The 16,679-nt window shown below is 54.4% G+C and overlaps 2 protein-coding genes across 2 annotated transcripts; both read right to left on the reverse strand.

Moving 5' to 3' along the window:
• Nucleotides 1-46: 46 nt before the first annotated feature.
• Nucleotides 47-5,836, reverse strand: CCL19 (C-C motif chemokine ligand 19). The gene is given in 6 exon segments (XM_036403719.1): nucleotides 47-82; nucleotides 2,191-2,287; nucleotides 2,611-2,734; nucleotides 3,879-3,950; nucleotides 3,953-4,039; nucleotides 5,827-5,836. Coding segments are annotated over 6 exon segments (426 nt in total).
• A 5,749-nt stretch (nucleotides 5,837-11,585) lies between these two features.
• LOC118699412 (C-C motif chemokine 19-like) lies at nucleotides 11,586-13,076 on the reverse strand. Its single transcript, XM_036403419.2, has 4 exons — nucleotides 12,971-13,076; nucleotides 12,350-12,476; nucleotides 12,057-12,240; nucleotides 11,586-11,740 (listed from the first exon to the last, which is right to left on the reverse strand). Exons 1-3 carry the CDS (start codon nucleotides 13,038-13,040, stop codon nucleotides 12,072-12,074), a joined length of 366 nt encoding a protein of 121 aa, XP_036259312.1. The 5' UTR covers nucleotides 13,041-13,076; the 3' UTR covers nucleotides 11,586-11,740; nucleotides 12,057-12,071.
• Between the last annotated feature and the right edge of the window lie 3,603 nt (nucleotides 13,077-16,679).

Consider the following 16,679-nt stretch of genomic DNA (forward strand, 5'->3'; position numbering starts at 1 on the left):
ACATGCTGGTTAGCACCAAAACTGACTAACTGAATGATGCAGACAGTCACAGCAGGGCTTGGGAGGAGAGGATGGTGCCTGCCTGTTGGACACAGAAAGCTTAAGCTGGACAGACTAGCTTTGTTCAGACATCGCATGGCCTGGGCAAAAGGGGACAAAAGGACACTTTGAGACAGCAAGACCTTATTCAGATTGCACAGGAGACCTGAGGCTCAGGAGGAAAAGCGCCACAGATTCTCAGCTTACTGTCGATGAGTGGCAGGAGCTGGGGAGCTGCCCTCTGTGCCTTATCCATGGGTGTGCCCAGGAAAGGTGTCTTCAGCAGCCTCCATTGCCCCAAAATCTTATCCTCCCACTCATCTGCACCCCAGCAGCCAGCAAGTGCTGACCTGCCAGAGGAATCAACCACACTGTGCCTCAGCTTCTCTTTACTGCAAGGACAAACCTCCTGTCCCTGCAGCACTTCCTCCATGTCCTCTGCCCCTGTGGAAGCTGAGAGCTGGGGAGATCCAACCCAGCATCTGCACAGGCAGGACTGAAGTGTTTGGGGCTGGATGGTGCAACACTGGCATGCTCCCTCCTACCCCATCCCTGCACACTCAGCCTGGCTGAACAGTGCAGAGCAGGGTGCCTGTTTTCCACAGTGCTGAGGGACTCCCAGGAGAGACCTGCAACCCATCTGCTGTGTCCCTCATCCCTAGGAGCCCTCCTTCTCCCGCCTCCTCCCCACAGCCCAGCACAGCCCCCTTGCCTGTGCAGCACAGTAGGCAGTGCTGCCTGCTCACCACAAACTCCACGCTGGCTTTCAGGCTCAAACATGAGGCACGACAACTACCTGCTGGCTTTTCTTTTTATTTAATAGAATCACTGCACAATAAAAAAATAAAAAAGAGAGTAAAGAAGAGGCATACACATGGAATTGTTGCAATGAACAGATCTAGCAGCAAATAACCTTAGAGCAGCACAACCTCCAGGCGTGGGCATGGGGCAGGGCTGGACAGTAGTGTCAGGCTGAGGGACTGAGAAAAAGGTACAATATCCCCAAGGAGGGCAAGGGCTAAGAGCCACATCTCTGCCTGCTCCACATTAGTGGCTCTATTTCTACCCTTGCAAGGAAGGGCAGGAGGGAAACAGTGCAGGGAATTCAGGAGTGAGAGAGGAACAACATCAGCTACACATTTTCTGAGGGCATCTGGGTTGTGCTTGGCAAGGACCAGTACAATGTATGGCCCCTATCCTGAACATTTCCATCACTCCCCTCCAGCCCCACACTGTTCTCTGCTGGCAGCCCTTCCCAGGGATGCAGGAGAACTCTAGGTTGGGGCTGGCAATGGAAACCAAAGGGATCAGACTGTGGCTCGAGCTCACAACTGCTGTGTTAATGGGAAGCATGGGAGTCCCCAGCTTGCCTCACAGACCAGTCCATCAAACGGCTTCCAGGCTGCAAAGGTGATGGAGTGCAGCAGCCCCTGGCTCAGCCTGACACAGGCTGCTGGGTCACGTTGGAGGCAGAGGGAAAAGGACAGAGCAGACAGGGCTCTGCCCTGTCCCACACACTGGCATGAGTCTCAGGGAGGGTCAGCCCTGAGGTTGGAGACGAAAGCAGGTTGGCTCTGTTAGCATCAGATTCACAGGTGGGAGATGGTCCCCTCCAGCTGTTGGGGCAAGCCATGGCTTCTTCAGGACCTACTTGCCCTGTGGTTTGCCCTAGGGAAATGAAAAACCCAACTGATACTAGTGTTCTCTTTGGGCTATGAGCTTCCCCAGGGTTCCTTCCTCTGCTGCACAAGCCATGGTAGTGATGGACCCATCAGGGCTTGTAAAGCACCCACCAAGCTCATCATAAGCCCTCTCCATGAAGATGCACAAGCAGCAGACTCCAAGCTTACAGGGCAGAAGTGAGAAGGGATTATGCTCCTGGTGCCATTTGCCATGGCACACACCAGGCTCAGACAAGAGCGAACTGGGTAGACAAAAATCCCAGGGCTGCATTTATTTGGGGTGGAAGAGGGACTACCAAGGAGGCAGACTAGTCCCAGCTGGAGGCAGGAGGGATGGAGACCAAGACAAATTATCCATGCCTTGGTAGAGCACAGCCCTGCTCTTCCCAGCAGCCCAGTCACAATGGGAAAAGCCTGTCTGGCAGTGGATAAACCCACCCCCTGGGCTGGGAACAGGGATGGTTCTTACACTCTTGGCAGAGCTGGCATCCAGGCTCTCTTGGAGACGAATCACCCATGGGGAATGGAGGGGTGCACAGAGGCGCTTGCCCTTTGTGGTAATGAATCTGCCAGGCCCATGAGGGGAAAAAACCAAGATGTAGTGACCGGCACTTCATGGATGCCCAAGAACACCTCAAGCTCTCACCCACCCCCCACCTCAGTGCCCTTCCCCATCTCTGCCTGTAGATTACTTTCTTCCCTGGCTTTTGTCCCCTCTCACTGTGCCTCTGGATCTCCAGGATTTCTTCTCCAGCTCTCCCTATTCCTTCACCCTCAAATCCCGCTCAACATCCCTCTGCCATCCTGCTCTGCTTTCCACCCTGCCTCTGTGCAAAGTCCATCCCTTGGCCATCGCGAGTGCCTCAGCCATCAGCGCTTGGGCTCTTACACGGCAGCAGGGATGTCACAGCCGTCCTGCACCAGCTGGAGCCAGTAATCCTTGACGATCCGCCGCGGGATGGGCGCCTCGCTCGTCCGCAGGCAGCAGTCGAGGACGTTGTTGCCGCCGTGCACTGGAGGAGGAACACACTGAGCAGGCTGCGCCCAGCTGAGCCTCTCCCAGAGGAGAGACAGGGCTGTGGCAGGACGGTGCCTGCAGGAATGCTGTCGCACACCGCCCTGCCCGGGCACACAGGCACCTTTGTTGAGTGCTTTATTGCACTCACACCCCAGCGCTGAGAGCCCTTTACCTCCTTCCCACGAAAACCAAAGGAGATGGGGAAGAGTAAACAGGCAGAAGGCAACCCACCTGCACCCCAGCTAGCAAGAAAGGACACAGGGGTCTTTATTTACCCCGCTTCAGGGTGCTGCAATACAGACACGCATTTCTGAGGGGTTGGGGATGATTTCAGTTTTATTTACTGAAGCAATCACAGCTTTGGCAGCTACCCCACCACCAGCCCACCCCACACAGATCATCCCTGTGACAGCTGAAGGACATACCTGTCTGCTTCTCTGCAGGGAAGGAGATCCAGAGTCACCCTCCCAGCAAATCCTGTGCTCACTGTTAACACCTGACAAGGCTGGCAGCACCCACAGACATCTGTACCCTCACCAGCAACGTGTGGTGGTGCAACACCACAAAACATCTGGACCCCCCAGCTCCCCACCACATGTAGAGGTTCTGATGTCACCCACCCAGATAGCTGTGACCTGTGCAAATGCCACATCCAGCACCAACAGCCTCTCAAACATCAGCCCTGCCCAGCAGACACCCTCCCTTTTGCTACCAGCCCTGCTACCTGCCTCCAGGCTGCCCTACACCACAGGACGACAGGAATGTCACCTCCACCAACGTGGATTGGTGACATTCCAATCCACAGGTGACAGGAATGTCACCTCGGTGGTGTACTGGGGAGAATGGGACCAAGACAATCCCAGCCCAATGCATGCAAGCTGGGCTAGGGCACTGGGAGGCAGGATTGCACCATGGGCCTTTCCCAAACACACCTTCCCAGCCCCAGAGCCCTGCAGGCTCCTGTCTGGACTTTGGGCAGGACTAAGTCCCTGTGGACAGGTTACAAGAAGAGGACACAGGAGGGCTGAGAGGAAGCGGCAGCCATTGTCCCTCTAAAAGTCTGCTGGAAATGCAAAAGAGAGAAGAAACAGAATCCTCTAATTTCCCCAGGAAAGGCAGCCTGAGAGGTCCCATCTTACCATCCAGGATATGTCCCAGCAACAGGAGACTGAAGCAGAGAAGATGCAGCTGCTGCATTTTGCTGCTAAGCTGGCAGAGGATGGGCTGGAGGCAATGGAGCTCCAGGCAGGAGAGGTGAACTCTGCTCAGCTTCCCTGGGCCCTGTTGCTGCTGCTCCCCACTGCTTATATACCCTTGCAGCACATGGCTTTCACTTTCTTTTAAAGGCTGGGACATTGTAAAAAGGAATTACAACAGGCTGGATTTAATTGTTGAGCAGTTCCCGAATATTCCAGCAGCTGATTCCCTGCAGCCAGCTGTTCTGGGATCCTATAGCCAAAAACTCCCTTGCCCTCTTCTGCCAGCACTCAGGCCATAGATGTTGCTGGGAAGGACCAGGCAGCTCCAAGGTCCTTTTACCTTGTGAAAGCACCCCAGGGTCCTGGGATAGCACTTGGGGGGCTCTCACCCCACACATTTCCCAGCCTCTTCTCTGAGACATCTCTGGGACATTCACAATAAATATCATGTAGTCTCAACCCTCTGATGCTGTGGGGGGTAGAACTTGCCTCAACCCAATTTTTGGGGTATATGTTGGTACTGGGGTGATGTCTGTCTCCCCCCCAGAGTCTCCCAGGCTGGTTGCTGAAGCCTGCCTTTCCCCCCCTGCCCTCCCCAGTGCCTTCATGGGGGCACATCCAAAGCTGGCAGAGAGAGGAGAGCGCACTCCAGGACCACGATCTCACAGGCCAAAAGACAACCTGATTTCCAGGTGTCCCAGAAAATGGGTTCTTGGCCAAAGGCAGCAACAGAGCTTCCAGTAAACAGGTTTTCTCCATGCAAGAGCAGAAATCCCCCACGGAGGCTGTGTGCACAGCGCAGGGTGCCAGCATCTCACCCGCTGCATGGGCACTGCCGAGAGCGCACACCAGCGCTCCCGCTTTGAATCTTCACAGGAGCACAGGGATGGGGGCTGTTTCTCCTTGGTATGGTGACTCACCACCATGCCAGTGCCAGTGCCACCTGCAGTGATGTCCCTTAAACCAAGCTGCTTCAGTCCCCTGTGGGAAGCAGGGATCACCGGGGCTGTGCAGCCCAGGGAAAGGACGACGGAAGGGTCACTGCTGTCAGCATCTGCCTTGCAGGGAGTTGGAGATGCCAGAGTCAGGGTCTTCTCTGAGGGGCCCAGGGGCAGGACAAACAGAAAGGCATCAGATGCACCTAGATAAATTCCCACTGACAAAGAGAAAAATATTTTGCAGCAGAGTCTCTATGCCTGCACTTTTACCCTTGCTCCAGCTTTGGACTGTCCTTGCACCTAAGTGGAGAGCAGTGTACAGAGCCCCTTCCACCTGGGCACAAGGCACACAGCTGGGACCCAGGCACCTCAGTGACTCCCTCACGCTCCTCTCAACAGTAGGAGAGGCTCTGCCCCTTCCCCAACCCATGCTAAGAAGCAAGAGGAGACTCCAGCCATGCCACCAGACATGGTGCTGCATCCCTGCACTGGCACTGGCACCAGCCTCATGTGTGGGGTGATCTCCTCCATCAGGAAAGCATTGCCTCTGGCTGCTCCTGTGCCCCAGCAGGAGTAGCACAAACAGGATGTGTCAGCTTAACTTCAGTCAGCACCTGCTGACAGTCCCAAACCCGCAGAAGTCGAGTTTAGGTGGTGAAGGATTAGCGTCATCAGCCCCGGGCTCCCCGCAGGTTTGGGGGTGTAGGCTGGTTCTGCAACCTGGTCTCTGCTTAATCTCCTCAGAACACTGCCAGAGAGATGTCACAGCAGGGAGGATGACAGCTCCTGGTAGCTGGTGGCCAGAACTGCTCCCAGCCCAGAGCCAGCTCCTCGCTGGGGCTTGGTCTGACAGTGTGGAGCTCTCTGCAAAAAGTGGGTCCCAAGAGCAGCACCCTGACCTACTGGGGGGGTGGGGGGTGCTGGGGGGCTGCCCAGCAACAAACCCTTACCTCCTTGCATGATCTGGGTGTGGGGTGCTGGGACTCCTGTGCTGTGGGACTCCTGTGCTGTGGGACTCCCCTCCAGGCACTGCTGGGTCCTGCACCCCATGGCAAGGACGGGTGTCCCCAGCCACCACTTCCCTGGCACAAGGTTCTCCCACCTCCTGCTGGCTCTCAACTGGCTCTACACCAAAAGGAGCATGCTGAGTTGGGAATATATCCATCTGGGACTAAACCTCTTAGCCACCTCTGGCTGCAGGGGAACCCCACCCCCTGAGCTGCCCACAGCCCCTGCCAACAACATGGGCAGGAAAGAGAGCTTGTTCTTCCTCATGACAGCTGTCAGGGAGCCTAGTGGGTCAAAGCACAGCAGCTTCACACGCCTCTGCTCTCCAGGAAGAACATCAGAGTGAGAAAAGGGGCTTTCCACTTGCATTGTGAAAGGGGAATGTGGTGGGTTTTGCCCCTCTTACTGGGGGTCAGTAAGATTTCTTAGAAAAGCGTGGTCATCTCTGAAGTGCATCCCTGTGGCATTCAGGAAGGTCGCCTATCCCCCTCGCAGGACTGAGCCTCAGGGGCCAGAAGAGGCAGTGCAGATGGGGAAGACAGGGATCTTCAGGGTCCAGGGTCCCCAGAGGCACAAACAGTCAGGGGACTTGGTGGGGATGAGGAAAGAGCATTGCTCACACTGACTCATTTAAGCCTCTTCCTGAGCAATTAGAGAGCACTGGAGCTCCAGCCCCAAGGACACCACAGGATGCAGCATGAAGCATCCATGAGGACTCACTCCTGCAGAAACCTTGATAATTCAGTTGTCAATTTAAGTGGAAATCAGAAGGGACTAATGATCCCTGTGGGAAATCCAACCCATTGAAATGTAAACTGACCATGTGGGTATCACCTTCACCCCTGGGCTCTCCTCAAGGAGCATTGACCATGCTGCTGCCTTCCTGGAGACCTGGGAGACCTGGCAACCACGGGAGCTGCCAGGAGAGCTATTCCCCAGGCTGTCTGGTGGTGATCTGCCTTCCACCTCTGAGCTACAGAGCTGGAAAGGGCAAAGGGGGAATTTCAGCAAATTCCAGCCAGTCCTTGGGGGTGGGATCTGGGCTGGCTGCATTCATTTCATTGGGAAATACTGGGAAAGCACTGCAGCTGCTTCAATTCCGCTTGCAACACCCAGTTCATGGCAGCCTCACACAGCTCCCAGCACATTCCCAGTCCTGGTGTAGTGCAAGGACTGAGGCCAAAGCAGCCATGGGGCTCAGGGCCCCACTGGATCTCCTCTAGCTGAGTGAACACAACCAATCTGATTAAATGGAGATAAGGGAGGGGGGTGGGGGGAATAGCAGGTCACAGCTTTGCCCAGAAGTAGCAAAGAGGAACCTGAGGATCTGGTCCAGAAGAACTCAAAAGGTTCCAGTTCCTGCTCTGCCTCTAATACTCATTGTCTTCAGTGTCACTGGTGTTGTGGTCACCATGAATGATGAGCAGCAGATCAAAAAAACTTTCAGCTGTGTCTTGCTCAACACTCCTAGGCAAGCAAACCTCTCCCAAAATCCCTGCCACACACGTGTCCCTCAGCATCACCTTTGGGCTGCAGATTCCCAGCCAGGTGCTTCCTGCAAATAGCACAGAGATGGCAGTGGCCAGGTGGGATGCCCCTGCCCTGACTCCCTGCCATCATTCTGCCTGTCCTCTCTGCAGCCCCTCCCTGAAAAGGGATTTCAGAGGGGATGTCTAGGGACAGCTCGAAGACCTGTACAAAAAGCAGCCAATCAGCAATTTCCTTGGCACACCCTGCATGGCCTGGCAGAGAAGAATGCCCAGTGAGGCTGTACACCCCAAGCACTTGTGGACAGGTCTACAAGAAAACGGGACAGAACAAACCCTTGGGGGCTGCCTCACTGCTCTGTTGGCTCTTTGACAACAGGCAGGGGAGACTGTGAAGTTCTTGGTTTGTTGCAGCTCTGGAGTAGGGCTCGTGTTGGCCTCGACACAGGATATCCTCAGAGTAGAGCAGATGCTTTTCACAGCCAAGGAGCAGTCTGCAATGGGAAGACAAGGATGGTACACAAGCAGAGGGACCTTGGGTTCTGGGGAAATGGAAGGAGGAATAACAGCATCAGACATGCCAAAGCCAAGGGTCTTCAGACGGCAAAAGAGAAGATGGGGGAAGGAGAACACTTGGGAGTTACACGTAGCCAACAAAAGGGTTGAAAGGAAGCCCTGGGTTGTGCCCTCTAGGACAGCATGAATGTCAGGGGATGGCCAGGACTGGGAAATACCTTGGGGTAGGAAAGGTGAGAGCCCCTGTTGGCCACCAGCCACTTTCCCACATCCTCTCTGCTCTCAAGACCATAACAGACCTCAGGAGAGCAGTGTTGGTGGAGAGAACACCAAAAAACACCTCGAAGCTTTGCTTGGAATCCAAAGCCCCTCTCACACCCGTGCAGCCCCAAAAGCAGCCCTTAGCCCCACTTGGCTGCTGCAGCCCTGCCCACCCCTGCTGCTGGGCCAGGACCTGGGATGGAGGGATGGAGCTGATGTGCTTGTGTCCAGGTGAGCCTCGCTGGAGCTCCACCTGGCGTCGCAGCCCAGCGCACTCTGCTGCTGGCGCAGCCCTGGAGCATGCTCTGCACCAGCTAATGGCTTGAGCTAATCATTTGGCCTGGGCTCAAGACTTCCTTGGCTGCTCTTGTTTTCTGTCTCGCCCAGCTGCTTTCTGCTGTCACTGAAGCCTTTCTGCTCCAGAGTGGCCGAGCTATCCCAACTCTTTGCTCAGCTTTGCTTCCTTCCCTGCTGACTGGTTCTGTGTCTAGGTGGGCTTTTATACATCCCTTGCCCACCTCCTACCCCAGCACATACTTCATCAGCACTGCCTTATCTTTGCACAAAGCATCAGGCTTGCCCTGCCCAGGGATACAGCTCTGTGAATTCCTTTCTGCTGCTTCACTGCTGCACCACCTTAGACCTTCTTCTTCACATCTCTTGTCCCAGATGGGGCCCATGGATTCAGCTCCTTTGTGAAGAAGGAATTTTGGTGCCTGCTGAGTGCTGCAGGTTGCAGCTTGTTACTTCTCACAGGGAATCTCCTTGGAGGTGTTTCCCTGGTGCCGTCTCACTGTAGCAGTGCTGTGACCACCTGTTTCACACCTGCCTCAAGAGGCCCCCAGTAACCCTGCCACCTTGTCTGCCTGGAAAGCAGCATTCAGCAATCAATCTGGAAGGAGAGCGCAAACACCTGTGTGTGTGCGGGCACAGGCACAGGTGGGCTTGCATTTGTGCATCTGTGCCCGTGCTCATGTGTGCCTTCCTGAGCAAGGAACAAGCTCCTGTGTGCTTCCAGACCCTGTTTTTTTTAATAAGTTTTAGGGCAAATCAGAACAGCAACACTGGTATATCTTTTTAACCTGTTTTAGCCTAATGCCCTCCTGGCCTTTAAAGGGAAAAATCCCTTCTGTGTGGTGTTTTCTTCTACAGCCACAGAGACACCAGGGCACATTTCACATGCTGGCTCGCTCCTGCCATATTCTCATGCTTAGCTGTTTGTGGTTTCAGATGTATTTGTCTAGACCTCATTTCTTGGGAATTTTTGCAACCATTTCACAATCCCCTGACACCACAACTAGCACAAGGAGTTCATCCGAGGCAAGGCCACTGGATGCAGTGTATCCCCATCAAACACAGGGCTGCCTCCACTCCTCTCATGGCACCCCACCTGACTCCTTGTGTGCAGGTATCAGTTCCCAGGCTCCCAGCAAAGTCCAGTCCAGAGCATAGCCTCATTAATAACCTGTTTTATTGCTATTATCCCAAAGCAGCTAGGAGCACAGAGCCCCTGTTTTGAACAAGCAGTGCACCCCCAGGATGGGTCGGAGTTAGAGGGACAGGCTCGGCTGTGAGAAAAGATGCTGTGTCCAAACCAAGACACTGTGTCCCGGTGTCGTCAGTGGGAGGGCACAGTGTTATGCCCATGTTCTCTGGCACCTCAGAACCCCTCACTGGGGACAGATGAGCTACCAGGATGTCTCCACCTGGCTGGGAATCACCGCTGCAAGAGAGGGGGCTTGCACTGCTCCCCTGTGCCAGCAGCTCCCAGCCCAAGCACCCCAAGGATGCATCACATGGGAGCACTGAATAAGCCTGGACCTGGGGGATGATAGTGAGTGGGGCAGGAGAACACCCCGCCATGCAGCCCTTCCCACCCCACCAAAGCCCATCACAACAGCCAGAACAAATGAATTTGGTTATAAAGAATACATTTTATTGCCACACATCCTGTCCAAAAGCCGGTCTGGCAGACAGCCAGGTGCTCAGCGTGGAGGAGGAGACAGCTCAGTGCCTGTCCCATGCTCGGGGCCAGGATCTTGGACTTCACAGTTACTTTGCACAGCACACTTAAAATGATAAACCTAAATGCCCTATTAATAAAGCAATCAAACCTGATACATACTTGGTAAAAACACTAAGCTATAAGCTTTACTCCAACAAACACACTGGCCATGCTGATACTGTTAAGCTCTGCAAATCCTATTATTGCATTTATATGATTTAATAGACCTTTACTGACCAAAGTCCATGTTCAAAATCTCTACAAGCAGATAGCAGTGTGGCTCTAGCACAGCTGTTTAATTTGCTCCTTCTCAGCCAGGGAGAGCGGGTTGCAAGCACAGGGAGATGTCATTTTTCCCCCAGCCCCTGTCCCAGGGGCCTGTCCCACCTCCACTTGCAGTCTCACCTAAAGGTATCCTCTACTCACTGACTTTTCTCACTAAATGTTTGGGATAGAGCTGCTCTCAAATGGCTGCGGGATATCTACAGTAAATTCTACAAAATCTGCTCTTCCCCCACCTTCACAGCCTCACATGTGTTTTTCACCATGTGGGCTTTTCAGATTTGGTAAATATGTGTGAGAGGGTTGCTGGGGCTTTTTTTTTTCCCAGAAAACTAAGCATTTGTCTTAATAGTGTCTGAAACCCTGACACAAGCAAAGCCAGGAGAAAGAAGAGGGTGAAATTCCACTAAACTGAACAATTTGTTCTAATTTCATTGCAATTTTGTAGCCAGGGGAGCTAAAAGGGTATAATTCCACTAAATTGAACAATTAGTTCTGATTTCATGGAAACGTTGTACCTAAAAAAGAAAATGAAAAAACCAAAGGGACAAATTGTGGCTATCTTTATACAAACTACAATGCAACAGTGCGCCATAAAACCTGAAAGATTAGAACAGTCCAGACACACTGTTACCCCAAAACTCTCCATCTCAGCTGCTGTTAATTGCTCTGCAGAAAGCACCCAGCAAGCAGCTCAAGTAGGACCTCAGGACTTGGGACCTGCCTGCTTCCCCATGCCTTGCAAGCCAAGAAGGAGCAAAGAGATGAGAGGAAAATAAAATGCAGCCACAGTTTATTCGGTAGAAAAATAAGAGAAATCTTCCAAAAAATCCAGCCTGCAGCATAAAGGCTACTTTGTGAAGCATAAGGAGAGAGAAGTAAAGCCTTTCAGGAAGACTGAATGAAAGCACAGTTTTCAAACATAAATACAAATGTATAATATCCCCCAAAAAAAAAGTCATAGGAAAAGCGTCTATCCTGCTAGGCTACATAACTCCCATTGAGTGGGAAGCATGTCCACTTTCCTCTAGAGATCGTGGCTCAGCTCCCTTGCCCAGGTCCCCACTTATTTGGCCATAGGACAAGTGAGGACCTGGGTGCCTGCTTTGCTGAGATCGCCCAGGCACTGCAGGTGCTGGGGGATCTCTGCGTGAGGCATAGCAGCAACAAAGAGGTCCTGGGGCAGAGGGAATCCTCCTCAGCCTGCCCCATCCCCGCCCCGGGGCTGGCGGGTGGGTGGGTGTGTGGTTTCTGTGTGTCCATTGCCATTGCCGTGGGTCAGTCACCAGTGGGAAGGCATCCGTCCTGACAAAGGCAAGGAGGAGGGGGTGAGATGGAGAGGGTCTCAGCCAGATCATCCACCCCAGCTGGGGGCCATTCCCTACTGTGACCTGCCCTGCCCATCCCCAAGCATCGCCTTACCCCAGCGGCTCCAGTAACAAATCTAATTTCAAGGCAAGCACAAACCAAGAGAGAGTTGTTCCCTAAGTGCCTCTGTGCTCCAGCCACGGCTCTGACAGCTCTCCCAGGCTTTGCACCTGGAGCTGAACGCCCACCCTCCCACCGAGAAGGATCTAGAATGGGGTGCAGCACCCTCACTCTACTCACCCCCCTCACCTACCTCTTCAGGCCTGACTTAGACCTGCTGCTGCCTCTGCTTCTTGGTTTTGTCCCTGGCACGCTGGGTCTGCCCTTTCTTCCTGCTCTTGCCATTTTTGGCCCTCCTGTCCAGCTTCTGAATCAACTTCAGGACAGTGTCTTCAGTGGGAGAGGCACAGATTTTCCTGTTCTTCTTGGTAATGAGCCTGGGGGAGCAGCAGAAAGATTTTCTGGGGGGGAGCAGAGGGATGTCAGGGAAGGGTTTGTCTGAAGACAAACTGTTCCAAGTGGTCCTGGCCACCACAGAGTACTCACACAACAGAACGGAGGTAACACCCCGACTCGGGTCCCTGGTGGCGGTAGGATGTCACCACACCACCAAGGATTTCCTTCTTCAAAGGTCTGTTCTTCAGGCAGCAGTCCAAGGCTGAGGTTCCAATGCCTGTGAGCAAGGAGGGCATGTGGGATTAGGGATCATGAGTGAGTCAGGACACCTTCAGCACAGAATGCTAGCTGACAGCAGAGGGACTGTTTGGTGTCATGGGTCAGGGTGATTCTGGGCACCATGTGGGGATGGAAGCTCTGAACCCCAGTGCCCAGCTACAGGTTAGACCTGGCACCAGGAATACGAGACACCACATCTGAGAGTGGTGGCGGGGAAACTGAGGCAGAGAGAAGCTCCTTGAAAAGGTACTGAACATCATTCTGTTCTTTTCAGCTTGGGGTGTTGCTGCCCCAGCAGCCACATGCACACAGACACACTCCAAGCCAAGCAAGCCCTGCCAGCCAATGCCACAGGCACACACAGAGCCCTACACACACCTGCACACCCCAGGGCCCTACAAACACCACCCCACACCCTGCACACCTCACTGAGGACCCGCACACCCTGCCCCATCCCAGCACGAGCAGGCAGGAGAGCTCCTTGCCCCTCACCTTGAGCCTGGGCGATGAGGAGGGAGGCAGCCAGCAGCAGCAGCAGCAGTAGGAAGGGGCGGAGAGCCATGGTGCTGCCACGGGTACTGAGCAGGACAAGGCTTGGGAGCAGGACACGCACTGCTGCCTCGTGCTGAGGCTGCTCCTATTTATCTGTGCATTCCTTGCTTTCGTTTTCGGACAGCTTGGCAGGCAGCCCACCAGCCGGCCAAGGGCTGGGTGATGCACGAGTAGAGGGTGGGGATTCCTGTAAGCTGCAAGCCCCCCTTTACAGACACGTCCTGTCTTGTTCCCAGCTGCCCATCACAGGGGGGTGCCAGGTAGGGGACATGCTGGAGATGCAGATCCCATCACAGCTAGACGGGTTTGTGGGCTCCAGTTTCCTACACAGTCTCACAACCTGCCACTACCTGCTCTCAGAGGGTCTGGTGTTTATTCCCATGAAATGGATCCTGGAAGGTGGCCAAGCCTTCAGAGAAACCAAGGAGTCAACCTGGTTTGCTCCCCCATTTGGTGATTTGCTTCCAAGCCAACCACCAACACAAATAGTAGGTGAGAAGTGGCTCAGGGTGAGCCCACACCCCTTCCCCATGAGTGCCCATCTGTGTCTGGCTGCCTTGGGGATGAACCCAGCTGAACAAAGCTGAATAGAGCTGTAGGGCTGGGATGTGTGAGGGCCAGACTGGGGAAAACAGCACAGCCCATCATATTTTGGTGCTGATATCAAATTGTGGGGAGCTGGGGTGAGTGGGGACCTTGACTAGCTGAAGGAATGTGCTGACAAGGATGTGAAAACCCACAGCAGCATGACACGGCCCTGTGCAGCTGGACATAGCTGGACAGATGGGGACCACATAGAAGTGAACCCAGAGAGCTGAACAGGACCCCACAGGAAATTCCTGTGGTGATAAAAGCCATCCAAAGAGATGGCCCTTGTTACTGAACCAAGCCCTGAGCAGCTAGTGTGACACCAGTCCTGCTGTGGGGAAAGGATAGTCAGACATTTTTCAGGTAATCACTAGAGCATGATCTGGAGGAGACCAAGGTGGTTTCACAGCTGCTTTGGGTCACCTGTTCCAGTGGCTGATACATTCCCAAGTTGAAAACATTTCCCTCGCTGTTTAAATGGAATTTCCTGTGATGGGTCTGGTGTCGCTGCCGCTCACCCTGCTCCAGAGCCCCAGCACCACTCCAGCCCCCCTGGACAGCCCCCAGCAGCAAGATGTCCCCCTTGCCATCCTTCACCACTCACTGCTAACAGCCCCTCTTCACTCACCCTGGCCTCCAGCTCCTTGGACAGGTCCTGTCCCAGTGCTCATGCCAGCTGTGTCCTGGGAGCCCCAGTGGAATGGGCAGCTCTCATGGAGTCTAACCAAGGATAGAGGGGATCAAACCCCTTCGAGGGCCCTGCTGCCTGGGAGCTGGGTTGTAACACCAGTTTCTGTTAATGACCCTGACAAACAGTCATCAAGGACCTCAAGCAGCCCAGGAGAAGCCCAAAGTCCCAGCTGCTGCAGAAAGCAGAGCTCTGTAAGGTGCCCACTCTCTTGTTTCCCTAATCAGGGAGAAGGCAGTGCTGGAGTCATGGATCACCAACAACTGCCAGCCAGGAGAGCAGCATTCCTCCAGGACAGTGGGGCAGCGTGCCAGGGCTGCACTCCTGGGGCTTCCTCCATCCCTCATGCAGGGAGATCCTATTCAGGGGGTATCCAGATGGGGGGAGGCAAATCCCCACACGCTTGTGCAGCACAGAGGCTGCTGTGGAGTTGGGCAGCAGAGCCTGGGGCAAGCAGCAGGTTGGGCAGTAGCAGGTTGTCTGCAGGTGCATCTCCCCAGGGTATTTGGCAGCATGGGGAAGGAGTTCCCAGAGGCATCCTGTGTGCTGTCACCCATCCCCTTAATCCCAAAGCATTGGTGGCATCAGGACAGGGTAGAAAATGAGAGCCATGCTGGCACTTAGTGCCTTTCCAGCCCTTTATTGTGCAACCTCCCCAGACAGCAGTGCCTGGGTGCTCATAAAGGAGCCCAGGGGAGCTCTGCAGTCCCAGCACACAGCCCAGATTCCTCCCTTGACCAGTCTATGTCCCACTAAGGCAGCAAGCTCCTGGAAAGTCCCTGGCGCTCTGAGTGTTTTGAAGACACCACAGCAGCAACCTCTGGCCAGAGGCCAGCCCCAAACACGGTCTGAGCTGCTGAGTAGGGTCAGGGCACGTGTTTTCCTTCCCAGAGGCATCAGTCTTTGGCAATTCCCTGTTGCTGTGACTTGCACCTCTAACAAAGCATCTGCATGGGCAGACTCTCACTCTTTCCAGGGAAGGTGGCTGGAGAGGTCCCAGGAGGGAAACGGATACTTGGCAATTGCAGACACACCTGCATGCTTGAGCAGCAGGGCCCCTTGGAAAGTAGTCTGGGGGTCCGTGCCTTGTCTCCCCTTCTGCCTCCCCTCCCTCAGACCATCTCCCTTCACTCCTTGCTCTTGATGTGCCTTACTCTGTCACTTGTTTCCCCAGCTCAAGGAGAAAGAAGGGAGCTTCTGGCAATGAGACATGAGTGAGCAACCCTGTTTGCAGGGATGACCAAACTTTTGGGATACAGAGGAACTGACAGTGTTTTTTAGGGGTGTCAAACACCAGCAACCTCCAGCAGCTGGGCAGGCACAATTTCCTGCACATAATCCATTCCTCATTTACCTGGGCTCCTGCAGTGACCACCTTTTTCCATAGCTCATAGGTGCAGGATGGAGGCAGACACAGGGAGGGATGCACAGCCAGGCAGGATGCCCTCTGAGGTGTCTCAGCTACAGAGAATCCCTCTCTGACCACAGGATCTGTGTCTGACACTGTGCAGAGCCATTGCAGCAAGGCTTTGTATGATGATGCCTCCAGCTACCCGCATGCTCAGGCAGCCCAGCTCCAGCCCTTTGCATACCTGTGGTGGAGGAACCTCCAGAGTGCATGAAGAGGGGAGGGTGTCCTAGGCAGAGACTGTGGTGTCCCCACACAGAGTGCACAGAAACAGTGGGACCATAGCAAAATCACTTCACTGCCTTGCTCACGACGCCTTCCCAAGCAGTAAAACCACCACAGGTCTCTCAAGCCTCCATCCCAAATGTTTGCACCTGCACCAGAACACCAGAGCTCCAGGACCTGGGGTTCATGTGTGGATTACTCCCTTGGTTTCTAGCCTCACAGTTTCCTAGCACCTCAACCCATATTGCCAGGAGATCTGTTCTCCTGAGCCCTCCACTCATCCATGCCTGGGCTGACCACCAGCACTGCAGAAGCCTCCAGCTCTCTCCCACTTAACCAGACTGCAGGGTCTGCTTCCCAGGCAGCTCCAGGCTGGGAGCAAATGTTCCTCAAACTGAAGGCATCAAAAGGGGTGAACCAGTGGGACTGGGAATTTCCAAATCCTTGTGGATGCTGCCTCCAAGTTACAGTCACTGCTAACAGGAACAGGGTCGCACGGCTCAGTTCAACCCGCTGACCAGCACATTCCTTCCTGCAGAGGCCCCGATTCCCAGGACCCAGCACAGAGGTACTTTGCACCCAGCGTGGAAAGCCCCCGTGTCTGGGAAGGGGAGCAGGCTGCCAGGCAATACGTATAGAAATGTCAAAGAGCGGCACATTCCCTGGGATGCGGGAAATAATTGCTGGAAGCCGGCGGCACACGAGCCAGGCAGGCTGCCTGCTGGCTGCTGCGCTGTCCC

The sequence above is a fragment of the Molothrus ater genome, chromosome Z (assembly GCF_012460135.2).
Source record: "Molothrus ater isolate BHLD 08-10-18 breed brown headed cowbird chromosome Z, BPBGC_Mater_1.1, whole genome shotgun sequence".
Lineage (NCBI taxonomy): Eukaryota > Metazoa > Chordata > Aves > Passeriformes > Icteridae > Molothrus > Molothrus ater.